At 44.8% G+C, this 15,496-nt stretch overlaps 1 protein-coding gene across 2 annotated transcripts; it reads right to left on the bottom strand.

Moving 5' to 3' along the window:
* Positions 1–6,679: 6,679 nt before the first annotated feature.
* On the bottom strand, positions 6,680–10,582 carry LOC146761656 (lymphocyte antigen 6E-like). 2 transcript variants are annotated; one of them, XR_014942364.1, is made up of 4 exons: positions 10,387–10,582; positions 8,684–8,803; positions 7,810–8,058; positions 6,680–6,815 (listed from the first exon to the last, which is right to left on the bottom strand). XR_014942364.1 is itself a non-coding variant. In XM_085536881.1 (3 exons), exons 1-3 carry the CDS (start codon positions 10,436–10,438, stop codon positions 7,901–7,903), a joined length of 330 nt encoding a protein of 109 aa, XP_085393007.1. In that variant the 5' UTR covers positions 10,439–10,582; the 3' UTR covers positions 7,408–7,900. The 2 variants fall into 2 exon arrangements, 1 of the variants encoding a protein (XP_085393007.1); XM_085536881.1 differs by lacking the exon at positions 6,680–6,815 and having other exon boundaries at positions 7,408–8,058.
* Between the last annotated feature and the right edge of the window lie 4,914 nt (positions 10,583–15,496).

Here is a 15,496-nt window from a genome sequence, read left to right as displayed (position 1 = left end):
TCGTCACACCTTGGATAATAGCCATGCTGAAACCTCCACAACCGCATCCTCAAAGGCAGACAAGGAGGGCAAGGAGATCAGAGCTGTCTCTGTAAGAGGTGAGCCCACAGCAGGTGGAGGAGCAGTAGATGGAGGAAACATCCTGGCTGAAACCATCCCAACCCGAAAGGTGTGTTTTGAGAAGGGTAGAGAAACAAACAGCAGGATATCTGGGATCACAATCATATGCCTAACAGGGCAAGCAAGAGGGTATGTTCCCAGGAGGATTAGCCAAAGAGTAAGAGCTGTGTGTGGTTGTTTTTTTATTATTATTATTTTATTATTATCATGGAAAAAAATATGGTTTTATGGTGCATATTTTCACTGGTGGTCAAGCAGAGGGAGGGAAAGGAACTGATCTGCCTTTGCAGCATACTGCAGCCTTCCCAGGCTTTGGTTCTTCACCCTCATCCCTGATGCTCCAAGTTATGGGGAGAGCAGCTCTCTTGACACAGTCCATGCCATCTATTGGTGGAGCAGCCCCTCCTAAACCCAGCTTGCCAGTCACATAGCACAAACAAAAACTTTGAAAACCTCATGGATGACAGCCTGGGAAGGGCATGGGAACCAAAAACCACCCACACCATGCCAGGGAGCAATAGCAGCGTGAAAAAACCACCCTGGGTTTGTAGACACCATTGTGCTTGCCAAGAAAAGGGCATAGTTGGAACAACTTGTCCCAGTTTGACTGCATACACTGGGTACTGGGTTTTGACTCATTCCCAATTTGAGAACCATGCCCAAAATCACTGGCATGGTAGAGAAGTGGATTGCTGCAGCTGCAATTGCTGCTTTCCTTTGCAGCCCAAAGCACAAGCAGGGCAGTGGGAAGGAAGAAGGATCTCTGATGGGAAAAGAAACTCTATGAAGTTTTCCAGTCTCTGATTGCATGGGGCAGGGAAACATCCACCCATTTCTGTGCTGTAAACACAGTGCTTGGCATCAGGCACTGCTTTTGTTCACAGCTGCTCTCTTCTGCCGCCCCAGTATAGAGGAAAACCCAACTTTAAAATCATAGAATCATTAAGGTTAAAAAGAGCACTATGATCATCAAGTCCAACCCCAAGCCATCCCTATCGTACCCACTAAACTACATCCCTCAGTGCCCCATCATCATAGTTCTTGAAAACCTCCAGGGATGGTGATTCCACCACCTTCCTGGACGGTCTGTTCCAATGCCTGACCATTCTTTTCTCAGTCTAAAAGAGATATAGGATGAAGGAAAAGCTAATAGAAATGGTTCTGCCATGGCCTCAACCCTGGAGACCTGTTCTGAAGACGTAACCTCACTTCTCATTCTCCAGGCACAGCTTTCACAGGCCACCTCCTTTCTGACCCTTTCACCACACCTGACATTGCCCTTTGGTATCACTATCACAACCACAACATCTTTAATGTCCCACTGCCAAGGATTCCTACTGGTGGGACAAAGTCCTACTCTGATGCCATCCGTGCATAGAATCATAGTATCATAGAATGGCCTGGGTTGAAAAGGACCACAATGATCATTTAGTTTCGACCTCCCTGCTATGTGCAGGGTTGCCAGCCACTAGACCTGGCTGCCCAGAGCCACATCCAGCCTGGCCTTGAATGCCTCCAGGGACGGGGCATTTCATCTCATTTCCCCAGAGAAGCATGGCCTGGAAGGGAGGGATGCAACACATCACACTAAGCAAGCAATTACTGCATGTGCAGGAGCTGGGATGCACAACATGGTTGTGCCATTTAAATTTCCCAAAACTCAGCAACTCTTCAAGCTTTGCTTTCTCTGAATCCATCAGTCCCACAATGTGGACAAGCCCTGGGAGCAGCATCAACCTGCAGTTATATCCAATCCAAAAGCACGGCAGCTTTTCCCCACGCAGCAAAGAACTCTGAGTGTGGGGAAAGGAGAAACAGGGGCTGTTGAGCCTGGAGATGAGAAAGCTCCAGAGAGATAAGACAAGGAGAAGAGGTTTGTAAGGTGTGGAGAGGGGACAAAGCACTGCCCTCCCTTGTCACCACTGCTGACATCCTGCTGGGAGCTGGGCAAGAAGTAGATAAGCTGGTCTCCCAGGTTTTCTAGGGCGGAGGACATTTCCAAGCCTCCTCCTTGCTCTCCTCTCTGCTGTAGCATTTAATCTGCCCTCCTCACCCACGCCAGTGCTCTCACCCACTGCTTTTAGAGGTTTCCTGAGGACACAGGACTCTGTATCTTATCCTGTTGTTGGGATCATCTCTGGGGAACAAGTCCTGGCACTGCAATCTCTACTCTTCACCACCCAGATCCTCATGGCTGGACATGAGACTAATGGCTCATAAATCCCTTCAGATAGGTTTGAGCTCATGCATCTGACTGTGCAACTTGCATCTTTGCTGACACCAAATCATGCTTTGGCCAAGCAACCCATACACTGAGCAACGTCCACTCCCTTGCCCTCACCTCCAATTGTAAAATGGTGACGAGGAAGCTTGGGAGAGGGATCCTAATAGAGCTCCTAACAAGAGCTCCTCAGCTCTACAGTGAGTCAAATAACAGCATTTCTGTAGGAGGGAGCAACGTGGGAGCGACTCTGGTTTTGCCATGACAGATTTCTGCATTGCATGACAGGGAGGATGAGTGTTACATTGGTTATAGCAGAACAGCACTGCAGGATCTGAGCTTTGCATGGCACCAGGCGGGCAGGATTTAAGGGTTAGGGGGGTGGCTAAACCCTACGGATAAGGAGGAATGGAGAGACAGTGGGATCGAGTATTAGAGAGGGGAGAAGATGTTAAAGAGGGAATGTGCAGGAAAATTGGAAAGAGAGGACAGAGTCATCCATAATTCAGATTGGATGTGATGAGAAATTTATTCTCAGAAAGAATGGCGAGGAACTGGCTGCACAGGAAGGTAATGGAGTCACTGTGCCTGGAGGTGTTCAAGAAACATGTAGCTATGGCACTGAGGGACATGGTTTAGTGGGCATGGTGGTGATGGGCTAACAGTTGGACTAGATGACTGTAGTGGTCTTTTCCAACCTTAATGATTCTATGATTCTGTAATGGCACAGATCTTTCCAGTCTGATCCTCTCTTCACTCCCTAGGCCAGGGGACTTTGCAGGTGCCAAGAAAAGAAGGTTCCCTGCATAAAGTCCAGCAATTTTCAGGACTCCCAAAAGCTCTACAGGAAGGAAGAGGGGTTTGCTCCCCATTTCCAAGTAGCCAACAGCCATATCCTGTGGGTTGAAACCTTGTAGATCTTGGTACCAGCTCTGAGTATTTTGTTGGATGGTAATATGGTCCAGTGACTGGAAACCCTGCCTATGATGCAGGGGGCTTGGAGCTTGGTGACCATTAAAATCCCTTACAACCCAAACTATTCTATGGTTCTATGGTCATGTCATGATTCTATGAGCCTATGCTAGAGCAAGAACAAGCTCCCCACGAGCTGGTATGAGACAAACAAGCAAACCCTATGCCAACAAACAGAGGCACATCCCCTGCTGCCGACAGCGTGGGAGCAAGCAGACGCTGGTGGCTTGCCAGGGCTGCTTACACAGTCTGGGTGGTTTCCAGCAGAGCCCTTGCATCCCTTGCATAGCTACTGGTTTCTATTCCCTTGAAAATTGCTTAGGCATTCTGTAGCCACTCTGGCACCATACAGAAGCATTAGCTCCCTCTCGTGGGCTTAGATCAGCTCTCAGTATTGGAATCCATCCAGGACTTCTCAGGGAAGTGATTTTCTATTGTTTTTCTTCTTTTTTTCCCCCCCTTTTTTTGACATTTATCACTGAATATTCACCAATGCAAAACTGAAGTTTGGTAGGAATGTGCTGACTTCTATCACGCTTCCTTTCAATAAGTACAAGGAGTTTTATTTCTCCCTGTATTTTTTGCTGCCGTTATTTTTATTTTACCAGTGATTCAAAGCAAATAATTTGGGGAATCAACCCAAAGTTGCCCAGTTCTCTACTAACTCAAGTTGATGCATTCAGAGCTGAAATACACCAAAAATGATCCAAGGGATGGAACACCTCCACTGTGAGGACAAGCTGAGAGAGCTGGGGCTGTTGAGCCTGGAGAAGAGAAGGCTCCAGGGAGATCAGAGCAGCCTTTTAGTATCTAAAAGGGGGTTTGTAAGAAAGAAGGGGACAGACACTATAGCAGGGTCTATTGTGATAAGACAAGGAGAAATGGTTTCAATCTAAGAGAGAGGAGATCTAGACTGAATTTTTATTTTATATTTTATTTTATTTTATTTTATTTTATTTTATTTTATTTTATTTTATTTTATTTTATTTTATTTTATTTTATTTTGCTTTAAGGGTAGTGAAGCACTGGAACAGGCTGCCCAGAGATGAGGTAGGTGACAATCAAGGTCAGCCAGGTCCAATCTCTGAGTAACCCAATTGAGCTGTTGATGTCTCTGTTCATTGCAGGGGAGTTGGACTAGCTGACCTTTAAATTCAAGATGACCTTCCAACTCAAATGGTTCTATGGATCTATGTTCATCCAGCTCCAGCCCCCTGCCATGGGCAGGGTTGCCTGCAGGGTCTCACCACCATCCCAGTGATGCTCACCACCCCAATAAGGAAACAAGGATCTGACCCTACACACCAAGTCCTACAGAGAGTTGGGCAACAGTTTGGTGGAACTGCTCTTCAGAAAGGTGCTTTGGGGTTTTCCTGCTTGCCTTAACACTCATATTGTTGGCTTGTGTGGGTGGTGGCCATAGAAAGGCTTGACTGTCTGTATTTGCCATTTGCCCTAATCTTTGCAAGGCTTGATGGCTCAAATTGGCTTCATGCACTCTTTCAGCTTTGCTCACACAGTCACAGCTTGGGCTAAATTTATTGCATGGGTTTGGCTGCTGGAGGCTGCAGGTTTGCAGCTGTGACACTGGAGGAGAAGGGTTACAACCAGACACAGCAGATCTGACCATACAACCACCTGGCCCCAAAGCAGCTACGTCACAGCTTCCCCTTCCTTCCATTCGACTCATCACTTAGGTATTTAAACTGCTATTTATTATCTGCAATCAAATATTTATTACGTCATCTGTGTGTTTCTTCACCTCTGTGATTATGCACATGCAAGCTCCAGCCACTGAAAGGATGCAGTGTTTCTCTTGCTGTGCTTAGGCACTTCTTCCATGCACTTTTCTCCAGTGCCTCCCATCACTTTGGGATACAACCTCAAAATGCTCTTCCTCTCCTCGATGCCATGTGCTAGGATAAGCAGGGACAGGTGAAGTGCCCATTTCAAAAGTCTGATTCAAGTTCTTGGGATCCACAGGGTAATTTTCTGGATAGCCTCATCCTTGTGTTAATGATTGCCATCTATCTTTGATCCCCATCAACTCTAATTGCTGTGCAGAATCAGTTGTTAGACATTGCACTTATGTCTTTTTTTTCTCCCCACACATCTCAGAGGAGTTTTTGCTCCTCCAGGATGGTTTTGTGCCATGGAAGGAGGTCACATTTTGATGCCATAGAGCTGCAGTGCTTTTTGCTCTTTATGTTTATGTTCCCTTATGTTTACTGTGGGGCACTAGAAGGCTCTTCTACAGAAAGGATAGAGCAAATGAAGCAGGCAAACCAAGCAAAATAAGACAGTTTTGCTTTAAAACGGCCTGGAAAACGAAAGAAAACAATCCTGTCTTTTCCTGCAGGCTGCGGGGGACTGTCTCTGCTGCCACAGGACATATAAATCCAATGCAATGAAATATTAATTATTAGAGTCTATCCAACTGGGATTCCTTTCAGAGAGCTGAATAATTCCGGTGCACTGAAAAAACACCAAAACACACACAAAGTCAGGGTTTTTTTGCTTTTTTTTTTTTTTTTTTTTTTTTTTTTTACATGAAAATATTGTGTCTGGAGTAAATTAGAGCTTTTGAGCACTCAGGCTTAGAGACAGGAGGGTGCTGTGATTGCTTCAAGGCAAAAAAAAAAAAGAAGCAAATTCCTAATTAGGATGTGAAAAAGAGTCATGGTCAAAGGAAGAGGTAAAGAGAGGTGCATTGGTCAGCATAGCTTCTTCAGCCCAGAGAGCTGCCCTTGCAGGGCAAAGTAGGGGCAAAGTAAAAGCAGAAGTCGATTAATAAAAGAGAGCATGCATCTCTGAAGGCTGTTGTTGTGCAGCACTTCAGAAGGAGGCATTCATCCGGAGAAGCCATGGCACTGGCCCCAGGGAGATGCACTCGGCAGGGCTCAAAGCCCCTTTTGTCCCCTTGTTTACCAGCATTGGGTTGGAAGCACCACACAGCACAGAGCATCATCCTTTGGCTGAGCAGTGCTTTGCAGATTTGAAAGCTCAGAGAGTTGATTGTGAAGCGAGTCCCGGGCTGCAGATGTGCTCTGTTTTTGTCATGGGAGTTGGTGTAAAGGTTCAGCATCCAAATTACAGCCCCAGACCTGGGAAGAACCCTCTCAACTTACCCAAGTTCATGCATTTCCATTCTCCTCCAAGAAGTGCTTCTTGGAAGGAGGGAAAGGCACTCAGTAACACCTCTAGCAATGAAGAATCCCTGAGCTCTCATTGTCATTATTCATTTTTTCAGCTTCCTTTTACCCTCCATTCTCTGCAGCTTCTGGAAACATCTACATGAAATACTCAAAAATCTGTATTCTTCTCTCATAAACCTCTCTAAATGTTCCTCCCCAGATTGACCCAAAGGCTGCGAATACTTTTCATTACCCTGCAGTTGCTCTGAGGGATGTCTGAGGAATGGGCAAATGAATGACTCACTGTAGGACGATGCATTGCCAAGAGGTAGATCCAGGGAAATTGATTCACTTGGCTCAAACAGCAGCTGCAAGCAAGGCAACACAAAGAGGATGGCCAATGAGAGCCCATGGAAATGAAGATGGGGACAAAGACTGCAGATAAGTATTTTGTTTCTTATAAAAGTGTGGTATCATGAACAGAACCAACAGCAACAAGAATGTCAACTGCTAATGGCATGATAGCATAGGGATGTCACTGGCACTAGCTGGGGACCAGGAGCAAGAGGCTGAACAGAGGGGGCAAGGGAGAAAATCAGTGGTTGGGATCCATTACAAGATCAGGATTATATGCTATTTCCCTTCCCCAGCAGACATGATGTCAGTTTGTACAGTTGACCTTGAATTGGCACAAAGAGGTATTTATTTCTGGTCTACCCTCTATTCTGAGGCTGGAAAGCTGCTCTTTGCTGCGTGACACCCAGCTGCATCCAAGACAAGGCAAGACTGCAGGAGAAACCCCTCTAGAGAGGCACAGACCATACAGAAGCAGCATCTCCCTCCTCCAAGCTGCAGAGGATATAGCATGGTTACTTCTCTGTCAAGTTGCTGGGGTGATGGAACTCAGACATCAGAAGCCAGTAAGAAGCTCCAGATGGAGAGGCAAGACAAGGCAGAAGGTAGCAACCTTAATATTTTATCTACTTAGTATGCATGCATGGTGTCCATATCATAGAATCATAGAATCATAGAGTCAAAGAGTCATAGAATCATAGAGTCAGAGTCATAGAATTGTTTGGGTTGGAAGGGTCCATAAGGATCATCAAGTTGAAACCCCACTGCCACAGGCAAGGTTGTCAACAACTAGATCAAGTTTCCCAGGTCCCCATCCAACTTGGTCTCAGTACTGTGGTAGCAATGGTAATGGGAGGACAGTTGGACTAGATGATCTTGTAGGTCCTTTCCAACCTTGAGATTCTATGATTCTATGATCACATCCAGAGACAGGACACCACAACCTCTCTGGGCAACCTGTTCCAGTACTACATCACACTCTCATTGAAAGACTTCCCCCTGACATACCCTTCTGGGGAAATCTGATCATGTTCTTCAGGCCTTTAGGATTTCTTTTCTCTGAGCAAGTGAAGGACACTGATTCAGGAACACCAGCATCTTATGGTCGAGCAAGCCTAGGTCCTGGGCAGGCAGGCAGGTTGCACAAGAAGGTCTGGCAGCAGAATGAGGTGTACGTAGCCAGGCCCAGGCTGAAGTTGTGGTATGGACAGGTCTTGGAGCACTTCTTGGTGATCCTCTTCCAGAAAGACAAAGAACCTTGATCAAAGGAGAAAGGGAAGAGCAGTGTTAGTGATGAGGACTTCCCAAGAGCTCTTCAGTCTTCTAGAAGAGGAAATAATATGTCCTTCTGTCCTGAGGACCAGCACGGTCAATAAGAACCCTCCCAATCTCACCCACTCAACAATTGCCAGGACCATTTAATATCTCTGATGGGCATCCAGCACTTCCCAGCACAGATCCTCATGTTGAGACTTTGTTAGGTGTACAATGGTGGCATACATGGAATCATATCATATCCTGAGGTGGAAGGGATCCACAAGGAATATTGAATCCAGCTCTATGAAGCTCCATGAAGGAATGTTCTTGCCTGGATTGAAAGCACTTTGCCAGATTTTATTTCCTTCTGCATCTGCACTAGACCTATTTCAGTATCCTTTTCCATGCAGGCATAAAACAAGAAGGAAGATCCCAAGCTGTGCTGGGGAGGAATTTTTCAAACTCTGTTAACTACAGCCCTGCCAGATTGGGCTATTGAAATCTCTGCCTTCCATATGTCCTTCCCCATGATTCCTCAACTCATCCATTCACAAAGAGCAATCATATAAATCTAGCCAAAACCCTACACTGCATTCCTGAGTCCCTGTGCACTGACACCACATACCTATTCCTACAGCAGCAACATTCGTCACACAGTACTCATCCTCATCGGAGCACTTCTTAGCCTTCAGACAGCTCCAGTTGCTTTGTTCCCACTCACAGGTGTAGCAATACAGGGCTTTTGCTGCAGGAGAAGACAGGAGAAGTTGGAATATGAAAGATGATGACAAAATGTTGTTACTCCTAGTAGCAAAATGACCACTTTCTTTCCATTGCCCCTCAAATGCACAACATGCAAGTTTGCTGAAAACTATGGATTTGCAAGACTCAGACTCAACTCACTCTGCTCTCTGCACACTTGCACATTTAAACCCAACACATGCACACAGGTGCAGGCATCGCAGGTGAGACAAAGACACAGGGTTTGATATGATGCAAGGAGCAGGGAAGCTCACGACCTACTGTAGGAGTCTATAGGGATGTTCCAAGGCTTGGATTCACCTTTTCTAGTTGCTGGGGACACAAAAAATAAGACTGTAGCCAAATTGGTCCATAAGCACTAGCACTTGTTGGTCCTGTTAACTGAGACCTCTATGGCCTGAAGTTGTCAGTCCTCACCCTATATGTCTATGGGTGGAACTTCAATGCCCTCAAATCTGTGTTAAAACACCAATTAAGAATAGTACATTTAACTCTTAGCTGTGTGAATTCACCCATAAGACATATGCAGCCCAAAACTTTGTTACTTTTACTGCATACATTATCTAACTTGAGTTAAGGTGCTCTTGATTTTGATGCTGAAGACAATCTCTCAGTCCCTTGGGCCTTATTAACACTTGGAAATTTGCAAAAATCACTGTTCTAGAAAGTGAGCCAAGGTAAACAGCAGAAAGGTATTCTTAGGCCACAATGCGACACAAATAACTATTCCAATAAATTCTTTTTTTTTTTTTCTACAGCAGAAAATGTGGCAAATTTCCATGAGCTGGAAAACCTTATTCCTCAGTGCAAATCAAAGTTGACATTTATTCTCCCTCATTGCTTACATATTTTGTCAATAGAGGCTATAGGACTATATACTTTCAGAGGGCTCAGATTTCAATCTCAGTAAAATAAACAATAAGACCCATAATGCAAATAAGATGCAAATATTTCTCTCCACCCACATATCCCAGCATAAAGACACTTATTCCATATAGCTCACTTCCAAACTTCCCCTTCATTCCCCAGCTTGACTCCAAAGACCCTGAAATCACTTGGGTAGGGTCTCTGAGAAGAGCAGACAGTAGGGGAATTAAGCAGGAAGCTGCACAAAGGGAGATGTAGATCTGACCCTATCCCACTAGAAATGGTGTCAATAGCTGCAGGAAGAGATAGGAGCATGAAGGTATGGATACGTTGTGTGATTGTAGGCTAGAGCACTTCATCAAGATATAGAAATAACCACAGTCTTACAACATCTGAACAAACGAACCCGCTGGAAAGTCTTTTAGCACAGACAGAAAAGCGGCGGCTGCCTCCTATTGTTTTTTGTTGGTCTTGCTTTCATAAAAATCCAGCAGTACATGAGTTTATAGAGAAATACATCCTGAACATAAGCAAGCCTTCATACATTCCATCTGAGAAATTAAAGAGGAGTTCCATCTTCCCCAGCATCTCCACTGCAAGCATTAAAGCATTACAAGTACTAAGACATCCCTTCCCACAAGGCCTCTCTGTCTTTCCAACATGCTACAATTCTTTGTGTAATAGAAACCACGCTCTTACCTTGATATGCACATAGGACCAAAGCCAGAAGGGCAAGGAAGGAAGCTTTCATCTTCTCTCAGTCGTCTTCACAGCCTGGGAAAAGCACCCTTATCTGTGGACAGGATATATATCTTGCCTGCGTTTAGACTGAGTGATGATGAAGACAACAATTTTAAAAGATGGGCAGGGATCATGTATTATTTGACAGGATAGGAATGCACGTTGTTTTTTTTTCTCACCTCAGTATTGCCTTCAGGCTGGTCTGATGGGTCTGAAGATGAGTGAAAGCACCATGGGAGCAATTCATCCCATTTATTGCTTCTAATGCTTTAATGTCTCTATGGTCAGGCTAGTAGTACTATCAGTGTACCATTACTACATCACATCTACGGCCAGATAGTTCAGCAAAGGCATCTACTCCAAGCAAAATGGCAATAAATGGCATAAATTAATGGCTTCATTGTGTGGATGTCTGCTAAGTGCCTTTCCAGGGCTAGACCTGGAGAACTCCTTTATGTCTACAGTCAGGGTGGATCTAGATCTGTTTTCATGGTTGACAATTATAAACAGGAAATGTTTTATGATTTCCTGTAGACTATAAAAGCTGCTGGTTACCTATAAAGTCCTAAATGCTCCACATCCTACTTTTGAGAGCAGCTGCAGCAAGAGAACAACAGCTTTGGTGTTCAAACACAGGAGCTGGCACTTTGGGAGTCGGTTTCCAGCTTTGCTACACCTGAGCAAAGGGTAAAAACACATTTATGGCCCTTCTACACAGAGCATCCAATGCAATGTCCTGCTAGATAGCATTCAAGTATAAGGTTCCCAGCCTGTATGACTTCTCTGTCTGTTTTTTGGGGTGGAGCTGGAGCTGATAATTTAAGACCTTCTGGAGCCTTTGTTTGATTTCTTATCACACTTCTGCTTCTAAGGAAAGAGCTACCAGGAAAACTGGTACAGGAAATCTGCAGACTTCTCCATGAATCATCATAGACCCAGCCACTAAAGAGCAGAGAGGACAAAGCAGGAACAGATCCTCTGCCAGATTAAGGCTGCTTGGTCTGCTCAACTCCTCTACCTTGCAAGACTTGGCTGAGGAAAGAAAACGGGATTGAAGAAAGAGAACGGACCTGTACACAACCTGGGGCTTAGGAGATGGAGCTGTAGAAGAAGAATAGGCAGAGACTAAGAGAACATGTAGAAGACCTTAGATGGAGAAAGGGAAGGGTGTGAATTTTAGGCCCTGGATAGATCAGCCCTGAAGCAGCGGTCACGGGCATCTTGCACATTTAAGGCACCTGATATGACTACTCATCACTCATCACTGTGAAGGCATGGCCAGAGGAAGTTCAGAGGGACACCAAAAACCATGGTATCATCTTTTTTGATGGAAAAAAAATGGCGAGGGGGGTGTACTGATGTTGGGGGTAGTAATTTTCAGATATTTTTGAGGTTTCTGACATTGGCTTCAAACCACTGGGGCTATCCATACTGCTGACATGAGGCAGGATTAACAGGATGGTGAAGTCAGCCCTGATAACCCCATGAGCATTCATCATTCCCCAACAATGGACATACAGCTTCTGGGCGTGGAGAGGGTAAACCACATTGCTTGCCCAACAGATGAAGTCCTGCCAAGCACAGGGACTGCCTGCCATTGTGGATGCTGGAGGAGGTGTGTCAGTCCTCCTCGATGTCACAAGGCAGCAACCAAAGAGCTAGACCCACTGCAGAGAACAAAGGATTGCCCAGTGTGATTCACAACATGATGTCCTCCTGCAGGGATGACTCTTCGTGAGGATCTGGAAATCAGTATGGGCAGCCAAGGCTGAGTGTCCCGCAGCCAAAGGACAAAGCTCTGCATAGGCCAGGAAGGAGTTTGCTTTAACCTGACTTAACTCTTATTTTTGAGGAAGAAGTGAAAAGTAATTGTGTTATTTATCAATATGATTAACAAAGAGCAATATTGAGTCTACAGGTCTTGCTGAAAATCAGCATAGGATTAAACTCTTCATGTTCCAAATAGCTGAAGGACTTTGATGCCTTGACTCTGCCCCCATCTCCCACGTGCTCACACTTTTCCTGAGTGCTCCGAAGGTATCTGGGTGCTCACTATGGGAGTCCCACTACAGCACAGAGATATTCAGGTTCAACAACACAGCATGGGCAGCCTGGGGGCCAGGTAACACTGAGGTGTTGAAATCCTTTGGAGAACCTGCCCTTTGGCTCAAGGAGGGAAAGCGGTGCCCCAGGGATTTCCCAGAACAATATTACCTAATTTGCTTGTAATAGGGGGATCCAGTTGTGCTACAGAGGAGGTCACCAACTTTCCAGCTTCCTTGGGGCTAGAATCACACTGAAGAAGGGCTGTCATAGAAGAAACCATGTCTAACATGAAGAGTTCGGTCATAGTTTCAAGGCCTGTCCTATAGCACGGGGGACAGTTGTCCATGATGTTTAATTACTAGCAGAGTTTTTGCCTGAACATCTAAAACCATCTCTGACAGTTCCTGGACAGGGAGCAGAACTTATCACAAATTAGATACACTTTCCAACTGGTATTTTGGACTCAGCCACTTTGTTCTAGAGGGATACAGATGGATAGCAGCCAACCACAGGGCCAGGAACAGACCCAAGAGCTTTCATTTGCTAATATGCCTTCCCCATGACGTCCCAACTCCTGTCAGGACCTGAGTATAGATGGTAAAATACCACTGGATGTATAAAGTAATGATTTTCTAGATGCCTTTCTATGCACCTTCAGAAATTTCTGCCTGGCTGAAGCAGTAGGAGACACACTTTGCTCCAGGGTTGTGCTGATCAGGATCATCTCCTCCTCCTACTCATCCCCATTTGTTTAGCTCTCTCTAATTGCATGAACAACCAGACCATGCTGCTTGCAAAACCTCAGCCCTGCTGTGAGTCAGCTATCAACAGACATTTCCAAGACAGGTGTTATTTATTCTCTCTTTATTTCACAGTGGCCACAGAGCCCTATTGCATGAGAAAGTAGAAGATTAAACAAAAAGAAGGATCAAGTCAGGTTCAAGACTGGTCTGTCCATGTTTGATCACCACCTGTTTAGAAGACAGATGAGTAAAACATTGAAGGAATTAGGAGACCAGAACGGGCTAAGAAACTTGCATGGGTTATTCAACAGGAACCCAGTTTCCTAGGGCATCACGGTTCAGTTCAGAAAATGAACCTGCTGACACTGACAAGAACTGCAGTTCCCAGCACCAGGATGGGACATCTCATCCTGGATGCCTGATTGGATCTAGGATAAGAGTTAAGAGCCTTAAGTTGTTCTAGGGGAGATTCAGGTTGAATATTAGGAAAAAAATATTCCCTAGAAGAGCATTGAAACAGGCTGCCCAGGGAGGTGGTGGAGTCAGCATCCTTGGAGGCTGTCAGGAAAAAGGTAGATTTGGTATTTAAGGACATGGTTTAGTGTAGGGTATGGCTATGATGGGTCAGCTTTTGGATTTGATGATCTTAGTGGTCTTTTCCAGTCTTAATGATGCCACGATCTCCAGGTCTGCTTCTTCTTCAGCTGGCCAGTGATGAACTGTTTACCAAAAAGCTCCAGTGCCAGTCTCTTTTCTTATCCCCACTTGCCCAGATCCCTGCTGTTATATCAGACCTGTTTTTCTCTACATTATATCGTTGTGCCTGTGCCATAAATACCTCACCGTATACAGAATAATGGATTGTTACTGCTATCTATAAAAGCCTACAGTTGCATCATACAAAGATACATAAAAGCAGAACAAATTAGCCAAAGCCACCTGGTCAATTAGAAAAATTGCTCTTACAGCTCAGCCAAGTGAAACAAAGCTTCAGGCAGGTCAAGACAAACTCAGCCTGAGCAAACCTTAGAAACATAAATCCTGAGGTCTCACAAACTCATTTCAAAGCTTATTGGCCCATAACCAGCAATAGCAGCACCAAACTAAGGTGCTAGGGGATACCAAACCCTCTTGTCTTAGAATTTAATGAGGGGGAAAAAATAGCATGAGCAATTTGGTTTTATTTATAGTATTAAATAACCTGTTTGTTTTTGTTTTTTTTTTTCTTTTCCAGCATGTAGAAAGGCACTATATAGAAAGCTGGATGAGAAGTGAAGCTGCATTTGTCCAATATAGGATACCAATGAAAAAGGTTGAAAAAATGAGTACAAAACAAAAGGATAATAGGATTATGTCATGTACCTGGGTTAGGAGAAGCTAGGAAATGAGTCTGAACCTACGGGACTTCTTTTCTTCACTTCTCACCTTTACCTTCAAGTCTTACCTCTGGAAGGGCAATAGACAAGATTTGCTTTCACAGGGAGCCTGAGTGGGAACTCCTTTGGGACTCCTGGCCTCCTACTTGGACAGAATCCTCCCTTTCAGGTCCAGAAACGCATAGGAAGAGGGAGCAGTAGAGATTTAACCCTCTCACATTCTTTCTCTAATATAAGTAGGGTTTTGCAGCACCAGGAATGAACTACAGAGACTCTTTCTGCCTGAAAGGGATCTTCCAAGAAGTGAATGTAAACCCTACTTAAAACCAGCTGCAATAATTCCCACCCAGCTCTCCCTCTAAGCCTTGAGAGGTTCAAGAGTCCATCTTAAGAAATAGAAAGAAGAAATTACAGAGCACACCTATATAAAACAAAGAGCTCATTCACATAGAGATGACTTCTGGGAAGGAGAGAACTCCTCACCTGACCCACACCTTCGTAAGTAAATGCCCTGTGTGCAAGAGAATGGGGAGTTGTATACAACCCACCAAGCTAGAAACACAACTTTTTTTCTTTGTTTTTTTCCTAAAATGGCAGCTACTCACCTCCCCATCCCTCCTTTACAAGCTTGATACACTACAGGCTAACTAAAAGCTACCTTGGTTTGCAGAGATAACACATCGTGCTCTTCTCAGGTTCATGGCAGCAGAATGAATTTATGACCCCTCTTGCAGTTATTTAAAGGCTTATTTTCGAGGCAAACTGATCACTTGTAATTGCAGCCTAATCCAGATATGGATTAAAAATTGTAATTAAGCAATTTATTGGAATTCCTCATGCCCCAGCTTGCAGCAGCACAGGATTAAGATCTGGAGAAGCTGTTCTCAGCACTTGAGATGGACA

Source organism: Coturnix japonica, chromosome 2 (assembly GCF_054131305.1).
Source record: "Coturnix japonica strain WE chromosome 2, WE-NBRP24, whole genome shotgun sequence".
NCBI classification, from domain to species: Eukaryota; Metazoa; Chordata; class Aves; order Galliformes; family Phasianidae; genus Coturnix; species Coturnix japonica.
Note: the sequence above shows the minus strand (reverse complement) of the source record. Positions and strands in the feature narration are given on the sequence as shown.

Excerpts from the sequence above, each read along its gene's own strand:
- LOC146761656 (XM_085536881.1), bottom strand. The coding sequence starts at position 10,438 with ATGAAAGCTTCCTTCCTTGCCCTTCTGGCTTTGGTCCTATGTGCATAT. Across the intron at positions 8,804-10,386 it reads GGTCCTATGTGCATATCAAG|CAAAAGCCCTGTATTGCTAC; the intron begins GTAAGAGCGTGG and ends CTTCTCCTGCAG. Across the intron at positions 8,059-8,683 it reads TGTTGCTGCTGTAGGAATAG|GTTCTTTGTCTTTCTGGAAG; the intron begins GTATGTGGTGTC and ends CCTTTGATCAAG.